General features: G+C 47.3%; 1 protein-coding gene across 1 annotated transcript in view; it reads right to left on the bottom strand.

Annotated features, from left to right (window-relative positions):
* Adam12 (ADAM metallopeptidase domain 12) overlaps positions 1 to 18,213 on the bottom strand; it is a 311,146-nt gene that overhangs the window by 14,271 nt on the left and 278,662 nt on the right. The window contains exons 15-21 of the mRNA XM_048455333.3: positions 14,516 to 14,624; positions 14,213 to 14,411; positions 12,811 to 12,888; positions 9,283 to 9,391; positions 6,149 to 6,284; positions 5,417 to 5,525; positions 3,022 to 3,195 (exon numbers count right to left, since the gene is read on the bottom strand). Coding sequence (XP_048311290.3) covers positions 3,022 to 3,195; positions 5,417 to 5,525; positions 6,149 to 6,284; positions 9,283 to 9,391; positions 12,811 to 12,888; positions 14,213 to 14,411; positions 14,516 to 14,624 — 914 coding nt within the window. The remainder of the gene's footprint in view (positions 1 to 3,021; positions 3,196 to 5,416; positions 5,526 to 6,148; positions 6,285 to 9,282; positions 9,392 to 12,810; positions 12,889 to 14,212; positions 14,412 to 14,515; positions 14,625 to 18,213) is intronic.

Genomic DNA, 18,213 nt, shown 5'->3' with positions numbered 1-18,213 from the left:
AGATGGAAGAGAAAACCGTCCGCCGTCCACAAAACCAACTGAAGACACCAGACCAGGATGCTAACTAGTGGTGCGTGGGAGAGGGCATTGTGAGCATGCAAGGAATGAGAGGTTCACAAAAGGAAAGCTACATTGACTCAGTATTCAAAACCAGAGTTCCTGCTATGCCAGAAGTCAAGCTACAGCTACAATAAAGTACAGAAATTTTATTAAAAAGAAATTTCTATTTACATTAGCAAAGAAGACTCAACAGTGAAGTTAAAAAATTAAAAAGAACCAGGGACAGCAGCAGATAAGTCAGAGCACAGCGCTAAAGCCATGCCTTGGAGCTCACTGAAATGCGCTCCCAATGGCCAGCTCTAGACTTCCTGGGTAGTAACGTGTTTAGCTCAAAACTGACAAGGATACAAGTTTTTAGAACAGAGAAATTAACTGAGATCCAAAGCTTTTTCCCTATAAAGAGCTGCTAGATATAAACTAGTTTGTTATCAGAAATAAAAGAAAAGGGAAATGAGGTTGTGGCAAAATGGAATAAGCATAGCTTACCTTATTCCTTTTAGTACTTGCATAAAAAGATTATCAAGCAGTTGATATAAATTGAAAATTAGAAAAAAAAAGACTACCTGGTGAACTCTAGACGCAAGGAACTACCCAGTGGTGGGTCCTTCTGTGTGCACGTAGGTGCATGCTAGAGCCCCAGCCAGGAGCAAAAGAAATAAAATAAGTATATACAATCTGGAAATAACTAAATGGCACCAAAGACATAAAAACAACACAAGAAAGTCTCCCCTCTGTAGGGATAAGCCTGGGAAGAAGGATGTCTAGAAAAACAATTATTTTGACTATATATGATTTTATTCCTGTTCAATCTGAAGGAACCCCACCTCCACCCCCACTGCAAATGATTGGTGGCATTTCTTTCCCAGAGAAGAGACTGTGTGACAGCACTCTTGGTGGATTTCTTACCACTGTATAGTCCAGATGAAATGAAAGGACCCCCATTCCCTATCAAAGTCAACCTAAAATTCTATACCCAGCAAAATTACCCTTCATGGATGAAAAAGATATCCTTAGACAAAGGGGTGCTAGTAATATGCCAACAATAGGCTTTCTTAAAAGATACATAGTGAACAGAACTCTTTCAGGCAGAAAAAAAATGATGGGATGTAGAACATGAGGAAGGAGGAAGAGCTGAAAGGATCAATATATGAGCACATATAATCAGCTTCTCATTGGTTTACAAACGTCTGTTTAACTGAAAGCAAAAATTCCATCTGAAGTGACTCTTGATGTCCATAAAGGCCACCTAAAATATTTCATATGTATACATGTGTCCAAGTGTATGTATGTGCACCACGTGCAAGCCTGCAGAAGTCATGTGGGTTCTGGAAATTGAACCCAGGTCCTCCACAAAAGCAGTACATGTTCTTAACCTCTGAGGCATTTTTCTAGCTTCAAAGGCATGATCTTAAGTCATCCATTATTTAAAAATGAGGTCAGTGAGACCTAAAGGCTTGGAATTCTACATTTCTCCTGAAGCAATCAAATACTGGGATAAAGATGGATTCATTTTCAGAGAGCTGTTTTTTCCCATCAAGGCCAATTTTGACCCTCAGGAGACAGCAATAATGAAAACATGATTACAAGTGTAATTGTCGATTGAGAGAGAGGTCAGTACTGCTGAGCCTCCCACAAAAGCCCAAGGAAATCCCACACAACACCCAGCCCCAAATTTCAAAATGCAGAGGAGACAACACTGTGGATAAATGAGCCTCAAATACTAAGACATGTTTAAGTCGAAACAGAAACTGAAGACTCAGGCACACTTATCCATGGTCGCCTCAGCACCCTCTCAGGAACTGATTAAACTGTGGGACAGACAGAAAATATAGATGTTGCAGTTTACCTATCAAATAAGCAAAGCTTTGAAACACCAATCTTTGTCTTTCTCATCATGACCTCGCTGGTATCAATACGAGAACCTAAATGCATGCAGTATTCTAACCAAACATTTAACTTTGTCTGACCACTTGAAGACTTGTATTTTCAATCTAATATTTCACTTGAATCTTCCCTAAAGGAACTCCAAATGCATCTGTCTATATCTTCTAAATGAGAGCTGTTTATAAAACAAACGTCACAGCAATCAAACACATCCACTAACTCACTGGTCCTTCAAAAGCTACTCTGTATCCAAGCGGCACGCTGCTGCTTAAAGAACATTTTATAGGCTCTGCAATGCCAAGGTCTGTAGAAACAACTTTACAGCAGAATCACAGGCTGTAAAGCCATGTGCACAGAGAATAACCTCAATTATGCTAAAGGCGTAAGTATACATATATAAAAATAATCCCGCAGGAAACTATAACAATAGCATTTAAAAATGATTCTGTTTCATTATTTGAGTTGCCAACAGTACCCATTACTAGTCTCAAAAATATTATACTTGAAATCCCAGCTTCTTCAGCTGTGTGTCATTAACTCAACATGTAGCAACCGGAAGCTCTTTCAAAGCCAAATGTGCTGAACCTGCGGTGGTCTGGCAGCGCTGGCCCGTGTCGCAGCCCGTGACTTCACTGTCGCCTCAGTTTTGGACATGCAGTGCAAACGATCACACCATCTACCACCGACTCAGATTCAAGACTGCTAGGAACTGCCATGTTTCCATTGTACACTGAAGGTTTTCTGCTCTCTCAGAAACAAAGACTTAATTACAGGAAACACAGATTTTTAATATTTACCTATCATTTCTTACCTATATACCCAGAGTCCTATGAAAATTCCTCCAGGTAAAAAGCCTTCACGGTAGAAAAAGTTTAAATCCTGGCTTAGATGATAAAGTACATAAGCATGGAAACAATTCTGAATATTTTAAAAATTACTATAGGCATTGTATATGGGTTATTTCTGTTAACCATCTTATTAATCAGTGTGTTAAACAATTTGTCCAAGTTTACATGTTAGCAACTAGCAGAGCCTGGATTTGAACTGCATCCCACCCCGTCAGCACGGGAGGCATACCTGGGCCTGCCTGAGTGCAGGATTGGCAGGCAGGGGCCTGGCAGGGCCGCTAGGTGCACGTGGGGCCTGGTGGAGAGGTGGGAGCACTCGCCGAGGTGACTGGGGATGAGGGACGGCTCGAGTGTTGAGGGGCCTGCTGATGTCAATCTTTTGGCTTTGCAGTGACGGCCTGTCCTGCATGGTCAAAGCAGAGAGTCAGTTCTGATGGAGTTCACTCCTTGAGGAAAGAACAGCATTAACTAGTCTACGACCAGTGGGGAGGGGAAGTCCAGAGTGTCCATATGAAGGACTGTATTTATTTACTTGCACCTCAAAATTATAAAGGAAGCATCCCCTACATCTGAAATGGAGAGATGATTTTTATATAGATTAAAACAAACAAACATTAAGAATCAAACTTGTGACAGTAGCACTCGGAAGGCTGAGGTAGGAGGACTGAGAATTTGAAGCCTGTGTTTGCTATATAGAAGATTCTACCTCAGTCAATCAATCGATCGATCAATCAATCAATTGATCTTCAAGCTGGTCTAAGTAGCAAATAGATGAAATAACATGAAGTACCAAGTATGAAGACACAGACTGGATCACGAGAACATTATAAAGAAGGCATGGGCTCAGTGTGCACACAGCTAAGGGTAATGCGAGAACTACCTGCCCTGGAGGCGAGGTGCTCATCTCTGGGCAAGCTTCCCTCGTGTTCAGAAGGAGGACCAGAGCAGACGCAGCATGACCTGTCACTCCATAGTCTTTCTTTTTATAAATAACTTTATTGAGGTATGATTGATTCCCAGTTAATTGAATTAAGTATTTTTTTTCTTTACTCTACTTTTTTCTTTGCCCATTCGTGTTTATGTGATTTGAACCAATGATGCTTTTCCTGTACTGGGATTACAGGCATGGGCCACTATGCCTGGCTTGACTGATGTTCAGACCCATGGGGCTATTATAGCAACCATGACAAGGTCACTATCACCCAGAAGAGCTTCCTTGCCACTTTTGCCCCCACCCCTTTCTTTCCCCCAGATCTTGGCATCCTCTTTGTATCATTCCAGATGAGTTTTTATGTTTTAAAGCTGCACAGAAATGGCACTTCAGAGTATGCGCTCCTTTTCTGCCTGGGTTCTCTGGCTTGGGATGGCTACGTTGAGCTTTACCCACAAGGTCATGCGAGTCGGTGGCTGACTCTGTCTTCTTGCTGAGTAGCAACCACTGTGTGACATGCCACTGTGTATCTCTTCACCTGTTGACAGACCTCTGGGGCACTTCCAGTGTTTAGATCTTGCTTTTAGCCCCCATAAAACACACTTTTGTAGCTGGCGGGTCCAGGTTTGGAGGCGAAGGGAGGCAGCACATTTGCTGGGAGCGATGGCGTCCCTTTTAGAAGCCCAACCTCTACTTTTTAGACCAAGAGAAGTAAAATAATATATTGCCTGCTGCATTGATGGTAATGTTCTTTTCAGTTATTTCTCATTTCATGGCACCTGTCTTGTTCCCTGTTTCAATTTGTCCGAGTTTGCCTCAGTCAGACATTGCATTGCTACAACAGAGTGCCTGGTGTGAGCGGCTTGGAAGGAAGGTTTAGTAAGGCTAATTAATGGCTTCAGAGGTTCAGTCCACAGTTGCCTGGCCCCATTCCCTTAGGCAGAACAGCAGGATAGAAATGTATGCAGAACCATCGGACAGACAGGTAAACAGGAAGGGAGGAAGCGACAGAGGACCAGTACAGCCTTCAAATCCCCTCTTCCTGCCTTGGGATTGATCTCCTTCCAGGAGGGTTGACTTCCTGAAGTTTCCCCCACATTACCAAATGGTATCACCGCCCAGAGGTCAAGTATGCAACACATGGGCCAGTGTTGAACTCATATCCAAACCATAATGGAGTTCAATATTTAAGAATTCTTGTGGCTAAGCAAAACATTGAGGCATTGGGGAACCACTGGACAACCCAACCCAAGGACAAGGATAAAAGAATGGAGTAGGCATGGATTCCACAGTTTTGGGCAACACTTAGGTCAGTAGAACTTAGACCCAGGCCAGAAAACTCACCTAGGCACAGCTGGTGACCCCTGGAAACAGGAGTCTGCTCTGGCTGCATTCCCAGTGTGGGTGCTGTGAGCCTGACAGGTCTAGGTCACTGTAGAGATTGACTTGGTTTGTATCCAAATACAACACAACCTGGGGACATTGATTGCCTTGTGAGAACCTTTTAGGGACCTCAGGCGATTACTCTGGGGCCCGCCTCTGGGCCCTGACCATTGCAGGGGCAGTGAGGTATGGCTGAACCAAGTGTGCTGACGAAGCATTTCACAGGCATGATGGAGCCCTATTTTCCCAGGCGACCGTATTCTGTAAAACTCCATGCCTTTACAGCATATCATATCCTTGTGTGACCTACCTTGGAGGTGTTGGAATGTGGTGGCCGGCTCATTAGCAGGCCTTTTCCGAGGGTGGGGTGAGCCTGGCCAAGATGAGAACCACCGGGTGTCCGAGAAGGATGCACACACCTGCAAGGCAACCCAACATTTGCTAAGCAAGGGCTTGTCCTTCTTGCTATAATCCTCGTATCCTGTTCCTGTTGATGTGTGTGTGTGTCTGTCTGTCTGTCTGTCTGTCTGTCTGTATATCTATATCTATATATCTCCATGGCCAATCATGCAGGGGAAAAAAAGCTCTAACATGCCTATGAGTTGAACATGAATGCTAACCTGTGCTCTCTGGCCACTGGCCTATCAAACTAGCTAGCCTAAGATCATAGAGACTTAGCTTTGGGCACACAGGGGCTGTTTCTCATGAAGCTGGCCTTGCAGCAATAGTGTCTCCCAGCACATTGGGGCCCGAAGCTCAGCCATCTGAGAAACACATTCCAGGGTCCGCATGCCTCGTAAAAAAATGCTAGCGCAAAGATGAGAGCAGACTCATCCGTGGAATTCACCAGTACCCCGCTTATTTATGTAATGGGTGGCACATAGTTTGAAGGGAGAGTCAAAGAGACAGCTGGCCTGGCAGACATTTACAAAAGCCAAACAAACCAAATCAATCCAAAGACCCAGTGTTACTCTCCAGAAAATCTGCCTCCCTCCCTGGCTGAGGGTGCCGCAGCGAGAAGCCGTCATTTGAGAGGCCATACCTCAGCTTTTCTATGGTGGTTTTCTTGTGTGTGAACAGCAGCCGCACCAAGGTCTTCCTTTTGAGATACACCACAAACCCAGCGGCCAGCAGACACAGGATGCTCACCAGGATTCCTACCGTCAAGCCCTGGTTATCTGAAACAAAGCACATTTGGCTCAGGGGAGGAGGCCGTTCCAATAAAACACAGAAGACATCGCACTGTGACATTTATGGCAGAGCAAGCTTTAAAGGAACAAACAGAACCAGAGCACGTAACTCCCTGAATGACGTCCTAATAAATTAGTCTCTCTTCAAAGGCCGCGCTGGAGTTCTGGTCTAGGCCACCATCATTCATCTGTGACACCTGTGGAGCTTGCTAATGCAGGGACATGGTCTGGTAGGTGGGACCCTGGCTGGGCCACACAGATTTCCCTAGGCAGAGTGGCCCCCGGAGTTAACACAAAGTGCCAGGGGACCATCTTATCAGGATTGGGGCCTCCCAAAAGGTCATCTTTGACCCCTCCCCACGTATCCTGGATTCTAGGCTCCTTTCAGTTTGAGTTTATTTTTATCTTTCATTCATTTATCTACTTTTGATTGAGATTTCATCGTGGGGCATCTCAAATTAGAGAACGAGAAAAGAAAAGAGTACCCTAAATGAAGTTACCCTGGATTTGGTTCCAGTCTGTTTGGGACTTAATACTGCCTTCGGGGGCAAGCTCCTTATTGTTGGGAATACCCATGCATTCTTTATGAAATTTTACCTGTGGGGCTGAGGCTAGGCCTGTAGCTCAGTTCGTAAAGTGTATGGCTAACATTTAGGAAGCTCTTTAAGTTCAATCCCCAGGACCCTACAAACCATATCTGATGGTGCACACACCTGTGACCCTAGCACTTGAGAGGTAGAGGCAGGAGGATTAGAAGCTCCAGGCTACCCTTGGCTACATAGCAAATTTCAAGCTAGTTTGAGATTTAAAAAAAAATAGTATTATTTTTCTTTTGTAAGTTGATGCCTTTTTATTTAGCACATGTGGGTAGGAGAACACATAACCCATCAGGGTACCTCCTGACTGCAGTGATAGCCAGAGGTAATCCAGGAGGTGCTAGGAATCACAGGAGGCTTCTTTGGAAGCTCATCAGAATGGTGACGTCCTGGGGAACAGGGACCCCTTAACTAGTCTGTATGTCAACCAGGGATGTTCAGGTTGAGTTGCATACCCTAGGTGTCCAACAGTCCCTGTAGACTGCTGGGGAGCCAGACTTACCCTCTTCCTGTCTCCCTTCAGTGCTCAGCTACTGCTAATCCAAGTAGCAGCTGCCCCAGCTCTGGGCACAATGTCTTGGCACCAACCCTGTTGCTGTACTTTGTCCTTAACCGATGAGTCCTATGGGGGCTACCAGTACAGTCTTCCTCCAGCCAGCTGCATGACTGGAAGGGCACCCTTGCTGGGCTCTTGTCAAATGGCATCCTTCCTAGGCTTAGTAGCAGCCCTGAGCTTCAGCTAAGCTCTGTTGCCTCACAGCAAATCTAAGTAAAAAATGACCAGCAAGGGTCTCAAAAGGGAATTTTCAGTCCCTTGCATTAACCTTACATCTTAAAGTGATCCAATCAAAGTCTTGCCTGGCCCTAAGTGGCACCCGGGCACCTCAGGATTGCCTGTTGCCATGAACAGCAGTGCCATCTGCTGAGCTGTCCAAGCCAGTGTCCCAGGAAGTATCATGACTCTACTGTCTAATCTGTATCCTGGGAGCAGCCCCGCAGTGACTGTTATCCTGTCCTGCCCCACCCTGCCCCCAGGCCTTGGCACTACCTGTTCTCTGTATTTGCAATCTCTCTACTCTATAGATAACTCTTTTCTGAGATGGGGGTCTCATAGAGTCCAGGATGGCCTGGAATTTGCTATGTAGCTTAGGTCAGCCTTGAACTCTGATCCTCCTGGTTCTACCTTCCCACAGATAGGATGACAGGTATGTCATACTGGGGATTAAATTTAGAGCAGTGGTTCTCTACCCTCCCAATGTTATACCTCCTTACTACAGTTTCTCATATTGTGGTGACCCCCAGCCATATAATTATTTTCATTGCTTCATAACTGTAATTTGCTATTTTTCTGAATCATAATGTAAATATCTGATCTGCAGATATTCTTTTATATTTTTAAAGCAATCTTATTTTACATACCAATTCCAGTTCCTTCTCCCTCCCTTCCTCCTGCTCCCCCCACTCCCATCTATTCCTTAGAGAGTGTGAGGCATCCCATGGGGAGTCAACAAAGTCTGTCACATCAATTGAGGCAGGACCAAGGCCCTCCCCACTGTATCTAGGCTGAGCAAGGTATCCCTCCATAGGGAATGGGCTCCAAAGAGCCAGTTCAAGCACTAGGGATTGCAGATGTTCTTCTGTGATCTCCATGAGAAGGTCATTCAAACCCAAAGGGTCGTGACCCACAGGTTGAGAATCACTGAGCTAGGGCCTCATGCACCCTAGACAAACACCCAGTTGATTAAGTTCCAACCTTAGCCCTCCCAGTGATTTTCTTATCTCTGCTTCCCCAATGCTGGGATTACAAACATGCACTATCACGCTCAACTTCTCCTGTGGGTTCCGTGGATCCACACTCAAGTACAAGTGGCCAGCACTTTAGCAGCTGAGCCCTCTCTGGTGGTGACATTCTCTTTATTAAGAGGTAGCTGTCGTACTTTTGCTGTTCTTGTTTGTTCTCTCTCTCTCTCTCTCTCTCTCTCTCTCTCTCTCTCTCTCTCTCTCTCTCTGTGTGTGTGTGTGTGTGTGTGTGTGTGCTATCACTCCTCTGTTCAGAGTTTTAAAATGTACTGGGTGGCAGCACACAAAAGCAGCCCTTTACAGAGTCCTTTGATATGACAGAGACATTCATACGCATCTGGTAGTGCACTGTGGACATTGTCTTAGCTGGGAAAAGTGCCACAGGGAGAGAAAATGGCCAACATAATGCCTTAGTTTCATTGAGGGGGAAAAGAAAAGGAAAGGCCACGGAAGAGCCAGAGCATTTAGAACCTGAAAGGTTCAGGCTGGGACAGAGGCACTCAGAGTCCCTATTGTGGGGACACCTGCCCAGTACCCACGGCCTCAAGCAGCTCAGCATCCTCTCCCAGGGATGCCGCGGCTCCACTCACCTGCTTGCCGGATGGGCCCACTATCTGTGCTTCCTCCAAAGCCAAACTTGTCACAGAAGGGAGGGGCCCAGTGGGCCTCACAGTGGCAATTCTTCCTGTTGTTACATACCTTTGGGGCAGAAGTGGAGAAAAACATCCAGAGGGGTCAGGACACACAAGGCCAGGGAACTCTGCCAGATCCCCTCAGCAACACATGTAGACTCAGTAAATGTGAGACCGAGAGACTCAGCCCTGGACAACACCGCACCAGTGAACTGGATCCCCAGAAGAGAACAGCACAGCCTGCCTGTGCTCAAGAGCTGTTGAGAGCCACTCCCCTTTCCTGGTCTCCCCAGGAAAGCTATGGAGTTGCCCTTCTTGGTGGTTAGGGGAACCCACTTAGGGACACAGAATCAGACGACCATGGCATAAATCTGTCTTCTCTGGGAGGCTCAGGGAGGATCCAGCAGTCTGGGGTGGGGAAGTAGGTCTACAGCTGGACCTCTTATTTCTGATGCCCCTGGAAGTGTGCAGGGGCCTGGTAGCATTCCTGGGAGCCTACTGCTGTCCCCAAATACCCGTTCTTTCTCTCAGCCCCTTGTGGCCATTACCTGGCTCCCTGTCACAATATATAATAGGCAAAGACAGTGGAACTGTTCCTTGCAAAGAAGATGGCAGGAAGGGTGCTTTTGCCCTTGTTGGTCCCGCACAATGCACTCTGATGGGAGACCAGAGCTCCAGGGGAAGGACCCAGAAGTCTGTTCATCTACTTGCCAAGGGTCACCCACAGTGGTTCCTCTGCCTGGATCCACGGTTGATGTTTTCATAGCTCACCAAACTGGATATAAACCAATTGATTTTGAGTGTGTGAAAACCAGAAGATTTTCTTTTTAATTTTTTTTTTTTGTGACAGGGTCCCATGCATTCCAGGCTAGCTTTGAACTAGCTATATGAGTAAGAGTGCCTTCAAATTTCTCTCCGAGTCTCCTGCCTCCACCTTCTGAGTGCTGAGAGATTCTAGGTGTGTCTCACCATCCCCACTTTATGAGGGCCTGGAGATCAAACTCAGAGCTTTGTACGTGCTAGGTAAGCACTCCACCACTGAGCTCCAGTCTCAGGTGCAGGAGTCTGCCTGGCTTGTTTTCTGAAAAGCAGGCTAAGCGTTGGGGGCACTGAACAAAAGTCCACCTGACAGATGAGGGAGGGGCAGGACAGCAGTAGGATGACTGGGGAAGAGCTGCCCAGGTCAAGGACTGCGAGCCCAGATGACTGGTATCTGTACTTCCTTCCATCTAAACACTGTAAATTATAGGCGACGAATTTCTGGGTGGCTCCCTCGCTGTATGGAAGTCAGTGGAACTGGTAAACAACTCTAGGGCCTGCATAAAAACACCGGGGTCAAATATGCCTGAGTATTTGCAGGCAAACAAAACATTTGCAGCCCGTGTCTTGCTTGTAGTGGTTCCCTGCTCTAACTGGCTTCTGTGAAGGATCCAATCACTTGTCCAGTTGCTTCCTCTGTGGAGACAAACAGTCAGCGGAGCCCGTGGGAAGCAGGGATGTTTTCTAGGGCACTCCTGCTAATCAGGGTTCTTTCTTTCGCAGAGCACCTGTGGTCACCGAGTTGCAGAGTTCTTTCTAATGGTTGTAAGGGATGGGTTAACGTAGTTCTTTTGTTTTAGTGACGAGGCAAGGCTCACATGGCAGGGTTGCACATCCACCACAACCTGGGCTGGTCGAGAGCGAGCGGGACAGACAGCTCTCTAGTGTCTGTGGGACGTCCTCGATACCTGGCAAAGGTGCTGCAGCTGGCAAACCACCCCTGAGACTCACACCCTGCCTAGTGTGGGTGATCTTAGCTTGAGGCAGGAGTTTGCAGTCCGGAGTCCCTACTTGGAGGTACTAGGGGTGAGCCTGGTCTCATCATAGAGGGATTGGGTCAGCTACCTGTAACAAAATGCCTTAGTTTCTTTTGGATGCTGTAATAAAATACCCTGCAATAATAAACTTAAAGAAGAAAGAGTTAATTTTGGTTCCCAGTCCCAAGTGCTTCATAGATGGGAGTCATGGAGACAGGAGCTTGAAACAGGGGCTCACATCACGTGCACAGTCAAGAATTTGAGAGCCATGAGTTCTGTGCTCAGCTTTCTCCTTTTTATATGGTCTAGAATCCCAGCCCAGGGAATGATGCTACCCATACTGGGCGTGGTTTTCCACCTCAGTTAACCCAGGAAGATAATTCTTCCACAGGCACGCCCATCGGTCCGTCTTCCAGGTGACTCTAGATCTCACAAAGTTCACAGTTGAGATTAACTACCACACAGAGTCGTAGTTGGCTATTCCAAATCAACATGTCCCCACAGGTATCACAAAGAGAGGCCTCTGCCCTACTTTCTCTGAGCCAGCAAGGTAACTATGGGCACATCCTCACCATTACACTGGCCTTGGCATCGTTGCTAAAACAAAAGGGCCAGGCTTGTTCGTCTACCGCCATTAGAGAGGAATCTATAATCCAATGAAGACATGAAGAGATTCTGTTTGATACCGAGTCAGCTGAACAGAACATCAATGCGCCTGTCTGAGGCGGGCCCGGCAATCTGTCATGGTTACAGCATGCTGGTGATTTTGCAAAGACCTCCATAATCCCAAGTGTCTAGATAGTCTAAAAATACAGGAGAGAGCCTGGTTTCTGTAGAAAAGCTCCAGGAGAACAAATGAGCCACTGGTGCAGCTAATCAAGATTAATATAATCCCATTGGAAAAAAATGAACTGCATCAGGAAAACTAAATTGCGTTTTAAACAATTAGAGTCCTTTTCTTCCCTAAAGCTTCTCAGAACTCAGCGGCATGTGGTAGTCAAAACCCATGGCAAGGGCATTCAAGAACATGTGCTCGGTAGATCTGATGTCCTCATTTTAATCCCTTTAGCAAGTATCTTGGTTGAGACATATTTGGGCTGTTGGGAGCAAGAGGGACAGCCCTGCTTGAAATGCTAATGCGAGCCCTTCATGAAGCAAGGTTAGCTTCGAAATTACTTTGAAGATGACAAAATTCTTTCTTTATATCACAGAATGTTAATTCAAAAGATAATTACCTCTCAATCTGATTTTCTTTGTTAAATGAAAGTGACATTTCTCCTGCTATGTAAAGGTCAGAGACAGTTAACGCCTCTGGAAGAAAATGTTGAGGAGGTGCTCACTGTCTACTATAACTTTTAAAAAGCTACAGGAGAGAGGTAGGAGGGGCTGGAGAGATGGCTCAGTGGTTAAGAGCATTTGATGCTCTTGCAGAGGACCAGGACCTGGGTTTGGTCCTAGCTTCACATGGTGGCTCACAATCATCTGTAACTCTAGTTCCGGGGAATCTGACCCTCTCTTTGGCCTCTGTAGGCACCAGTGTGTGCACGGGCACACACACACACACACACACACACACATACACATACACAGAGGCAAAACATTCATGCACATAAAACAAATCCATCAGAAAAGCTGAAAAACTATTAGTTGGCTGTGGGCTGTCTGAGTGGAGGTGACAAATCCTACTTACCCCTCGGCCATGACACTGCATTGCACACTTGTGGACCCCAAAGACACTGACATTCTGACATCGACGATTGAGGCAGATCTGTGGGAGACACAGCACATGCCTCAGTACCTCTGCTCCCCTCCCTTTCATAGGCACACGAAACAGAGAAAGCAGGGGTCTTGAGAGATGGCGCTGTTGGTAACATATTTGCTGTGCAAACCTAAGGACCCGAGTTCAATCCCCAATGCCCATGTAAAAACAAAAACAAAAACAGAAAACCGAGCATGGGAGTGTATGCTGGTGGAGAAAGGTGGACCTCTGGAGCTCGCTGGACATCCTAACTAGCGGCCCTGAGTTCCAGTGAGAGACTGTTATAAAAAACAAGTGGACGTCACTAGACAAGAGACCAGAGGTTGACCTCTGGCTTCCCCAGGTCACAGACAAACATGGACACACCCTCCACACTTAACATGAAAGATAAAGCATAGAAAACCTGGAGAAGGCTCTCATTTTAGTGAGCATGGATGGAACATTATAACTTGTATTGTTTACCCCAGACATGGCTATTGGGGTATGATTCAACACTTGTCCAATGTGAACAGCATTGATTAAGCTCTTTTATATCGAATGACATTTAAGGTGGTTTCAGTGGAAGTGAGAACGTACAACTGATTTTCTTATGAGTTTTGTGTAGGGCTTTGGGGGTCACTAGTGACACAAAGCATCCGCAGGGATGCTCCCCAGGGCCCTGTTTATCTAGTCACGGTAGAGGCTCCTATTTGCTGCATGGCCTTGGCTAGGTGGAAGTGGTTGCCTCTGTCAGCAGTGCCCAGCCACCCACACTCATGTCTGCACACACGCCCATATATAAACCAGTGAGGCAGAACTCAAAACCCCTGCTTTCTTCCTTCAAAATTTTTGGTTTAGTTTTTAACTCCAAAAGCATCTCAGTGTTTTTCCTCCTTGTTCTCCTGAAGGACCCCCTTCCATCTCTCAGCTGACCCCCTCTCTGTGCCCCTCCTTTCTCTAGAGTCTCTGAAGATGCAGCTGACTTCCCACTTTGCCCAGGCGAGAACAGGCCCCCCAAAGCTCTGCCATTTCTCCAAAGCAAGATACTCCACTGCAGTGTTTCTTTCTGAAGTCACTTCCTGGCAGGAGTCCCCCCCTGAAGCCCAGGGGAAGAAATACTTCCTGCTAAAGGGAGAAAGCAAACCCCACGTCCCCTAATTCGTGTCTCAAAGTTCAGATTGGGACCTCAGCGTGGCTGACTTTTTCTTTTAGGTACAAAGAGTTGGATTCCAGAGACCATACTCTGAGGAGCTTTAGGAAGATCAACTGGTCCCCTCCCCCAGTTTCTAAGCAGGCTCTTCTGTGGCTATGTTCCAGACTTACATTAGGAAGCAAGTGAGAACTGGGTTCTTACTTTTCCTTCTGCACACTTTGTTCCTGAAAGCACAAGCCCTGGGTCTGGCATGTCATCGCCCAAGTACACATGGGTCCCCCGGCACAGAATCCGACCTCCTTCCTGCTGTGGGATATTTGTTTCTATGGAAACGGCATTGGTACCAATGACTGGTCGACTGGCGCCACCTTGACACTGGATTTTTCCACACTTAGCATCTCTGGAAGGGTAAGAATACACAAGCTCAGAAAAGGGGCGGTGTGGAGTGGCCTCTGCCATGTGTACGGGCTCAGCGCCACGGAGGCAGGGAATGTGGCCTCATACCTCATCTCGCATTTGACGAAGGCGCTCTTGGAGTCTTTGCCACAGTTGCCATAAGGATCCCCTGCGGAGTTGACTCTCTCAAAGCAGATGCCAGGGGCTGGTTTAGCACCTGGAACAGAAGAACAATGGCCCCTTCCTCGTCACTGCTTCTGATTTCCTCTGAGCAGCACTGGGCTTTGGGGTTAAGGGGAGGGGTATTCCATGTTTGGAGAAGTGGCACATGGTACCCAGATGGCTCAGGAGTGGGCTGCTGCCAACCTGGAGGACCCACAGCTGGCATCCTCTCCTGGCCCAGCCCACTCATTTTTCTGTGTTGTGCTGTAGACTACAATTTGGAACCCAAGGCATGCGCAGACTCTCAAGAGATTAGGCTGGACTGTGTAATCGGATCTGGTCAGGAGCAGGAGGGAGTTGGCTGGCTGGCTGGCTGCAGACAAGGGGAAGCTACTCTCCGTAACAACATCCCACACAATTCCGGTGAGAAAAGACAAGCTAGGCAGGCTTCAAGGAGTAGTGATGGCTTGTGTGTGTGTGGGAGGGGATGAGAGGAGGGAGAGTAAGAGGGATGCAGAAATCTTTTGCTTTCAGTCCTAGAGAGCTCCAAGAGTAAGCACCGTTTTCAGGGAAAGGTTATTTCTGCAGAGATTGTTCTCTGTTCTCAGAGCCAATAGTCACGGGATATGCCCTGATGGTGCTGGTGGATGTGGGTCATAGAGAGCCCAGGAGTGACCCCTCTTAAGACCACCTCTTCCTGCCAGGGAAATGATCAAGGAATTGAGGGCTACAGGAGAAAGCTTTGGAGGGCTCTTATTCGGCGGCCACAAAGGTATCTGTTGGTGTCGGTGAGGGTGTCAGGAATGGGGCAGGTCAAACGGAGCCTGGCCATGCGCTCTTGGCCTGCTTCCCCTTCCAGCATCTGGTTTGGACATTTTCCTTCACAGCCCTTTCAATGACTAGGATGTGACTTCCCAAAGTCCCGACCTGCCCTATTCTCTGCTCCCAGCTCCAGGGAGTCTCTGTTGGCATTCTAAGGTGACAGTGCAATCTAGATTCCAATCAGATTTGGCTCTAGGCCAGGGCTTCCTCCCTCCTCTGCAAGGACACTCATTGTTTTTTAACCTGGGCTGGTCCCTTATCAGCTACTAGCAGAAATGGCTGCCTTGTTCCATGGCAAAAGCACACAGCTCACCATTGTCACCCTCTTTCCATGTGAGTTGGGCCTGTGCCTGCTCTAGACCTCTGGACTAGTCGTCCCATTCCAGACTGTCTGTTTCCTCTTTGCTCGCTTGTTTGTTTTGAAACAGGGTCTCACTATGTAGGTCATCCTAGAACTCATCATGTAGACTGGGTTACCTTTGAACTCATAGAGACAGATCCACCTGCCCTTGCCTCCCAAGTGCTGGGATTAAAGGTGTGTGCCACCATACCTGGCATGTTCCTTTCTTTATTCTCAGTAAGCATTTTAGACAGGTCTCCTGGAGCTCCTGGCTAAGGTACACCAGCCCCAACCAGAACTAATGCTGGGTTGCAGGAAAAGACCACTTGGTCTCTGCAGCATCACCTTCCTTTTCTCCCATAGAGTCTCATCTCCCTCACTCTGTGCCCACCAGCCCTTTTCTGAAGAATAGCTTGATTGCCTATGACACTGGCTGTTCCCTGCTTCCCTCTTAGATACTGACCATCTGGGCAACACCCGCCTAGAGTCTGTGTGTGCCTAGAGGGATTTTCCTCCACTGGAAGACGCTACAGAGAGGCACTAGGTAGTTTTACGCCTTTTTGTTGACCCGTCTCTTCCTAAGAAAGAAAACAAATCCCCAAAGGTGACGTTTAGAGAGGGACTGGATAGGTGGCTGGATTGGTAAAGTGCTTTTCAGGAGCTATGTTCAGATCCCCAGCATCCCTGTACAAAGCCAGGCACGCACCTATGATTTCACTGCTGAGGCGGTAGAGACAGGAGGATGCCTACAACCTGCTGGCCAGTAAGTCTAACTGAGCTGCTGAATTCCAGGTTTAGCAAGAGTTTATCTCAGAAAATAAAGACTGGGGATGACATGGGATACCTTGCCCAGGTGCACAAAAACATGCATATGAACACACAAACATGCCACCCCCTCCCAAATGACTTGTAAAGAGACGTCAGTTTCTAACATAACAAGTTTCAAGAAATTTGGCCAATACAGTTTTCTCCCCAGCAGCCTGAGATTAACCAGGAAGCGCTGAAGGAGCAGGGGACTCTGTATCACAGGTTGCTGCTGACACGTGCGTAAGCAGAATGTATCTCTGTCAATGACCTTAGCCATGACTTGTGATGAGACAAAGGAAATGGACACGTGGAAGGGAGCAGGGCCATGCCTTCCTCTGCTACTGTAAACTGGGAAACAAGACAGAGACTCCTGACCATGGCCCAGACGCTGTCTCTAGCACACCCGGTACCTTTTCTGTGTTCCTGTCTGTGGAGAGCACAGAACGATGGTTTCCCTTCTCCACCCTCCAGCAGCCCCAGACTGGCAGTTCCCATCAACACCCCGAAGCTGCTCTGAATGATGGGGGTGGGGCGGGAAGACAGGAAGCAATGAACAGAGCTCCATGTGAAATGCCGGCCCTCATCCGATTGTCTAATGTTTCCCACGACAGAGTCTTTGGGGTGTGAGGGATACCCCTTGCCAGAAACAGGTATTTCAAGGCTAAAGATCAAGTGGAATCAAACTTATAAAGATGCGAACAGCTGAGACTTAGCTCAGTTCTCATGCCTCATCTGACTACCTCCGACCTGCCAGGCTGCTTTCTGGAACCAATATGTCCCCAGCTAGAGCTCATGGGCACTTCTTAGCATTGTTCCCTCGAGTGCTGTTCACCAACCACACCCTCCCACGGCGTAACTTCCTTCTACAGGAGAGCCAGTGCGGAGGGGTTTCCCCTGATGATCTGAAGTGAAATCTGCTTTATTGATAATAAGTCGCAGTGTAGAAGACATGAGATTGTTTGACGGTTGGGCCTCGTATATCTACTATATTCCTACTTCCAGGAACATTATGCTTTTCTTAGAGGAGTACCATTTACATGGTCAGGGAAGTGCTGACTTTCGCACGCAATGCCGGAGGGATGGACTTTAAGACTTCTTTCTGGCCAGAGCCATCCATCTCACATGATAGGGTCAATGCTGGTCTAAATGGATCAAGGGCTTCTGGGTCCCTCAGGGCCTTCTTCTGTTTCTCCCTTTTCGTGGAGCTCGCTGGGCATAATCCTGGCTCATTTTCCCCTTTCTCTCATGAATCTTCCTTGTATTTACCATATATATTGCCTACTGACTGCAAAGAGCAGGATATTCATGAAGAAATGAGCATCAGGCCCTTGGGCCAGCCTCCTATCTCCAACACTCCCAGAGGCAGCCATTTGTGCTCAGCAAACGAAGCCCCCAGGGCCGTGGACACATCTCCCCAGGGTTCTCTTCTGCAGCTGTGGATTTTCACCTGCTCCCTGGCACCAGATGAAATGCTGTCATGTCGCTCCACATAAAGCCGCATGCATGAAGACAGAGGCTTGGCTTTGGGGAAAAATAAATCGCTGTTCTCTCAGAGGTGAAGTTCAAGTCTGAAAACTCAGAAGCGGGGCAGAGGGATTCTAAATGGGATGCATCTTGACATTCAAAGGATCCATCATCAAGAGAAAGGGATAAAAAGGAAGCCAAATCACAGACG

The sequence above is a fragment of the Myodes glareolus genome, chromosome 7 (genome assembly GCF_982192425.1).
Source record: "Myodes glareolus chromosome 7, mMyoGla1.1, whole genome shotgun sequence".
NCBI classification, from domain to species: Eukaryota; Metazoa; Chordata; class Mammalia; order Rodentia; family Cricetidae; genus Myodes; species Myodes glareolus.
Note: the sequence above shows the minus strand (reverse complement) of the source record. Positions and strands in the feature narration are given on the sequence as shown.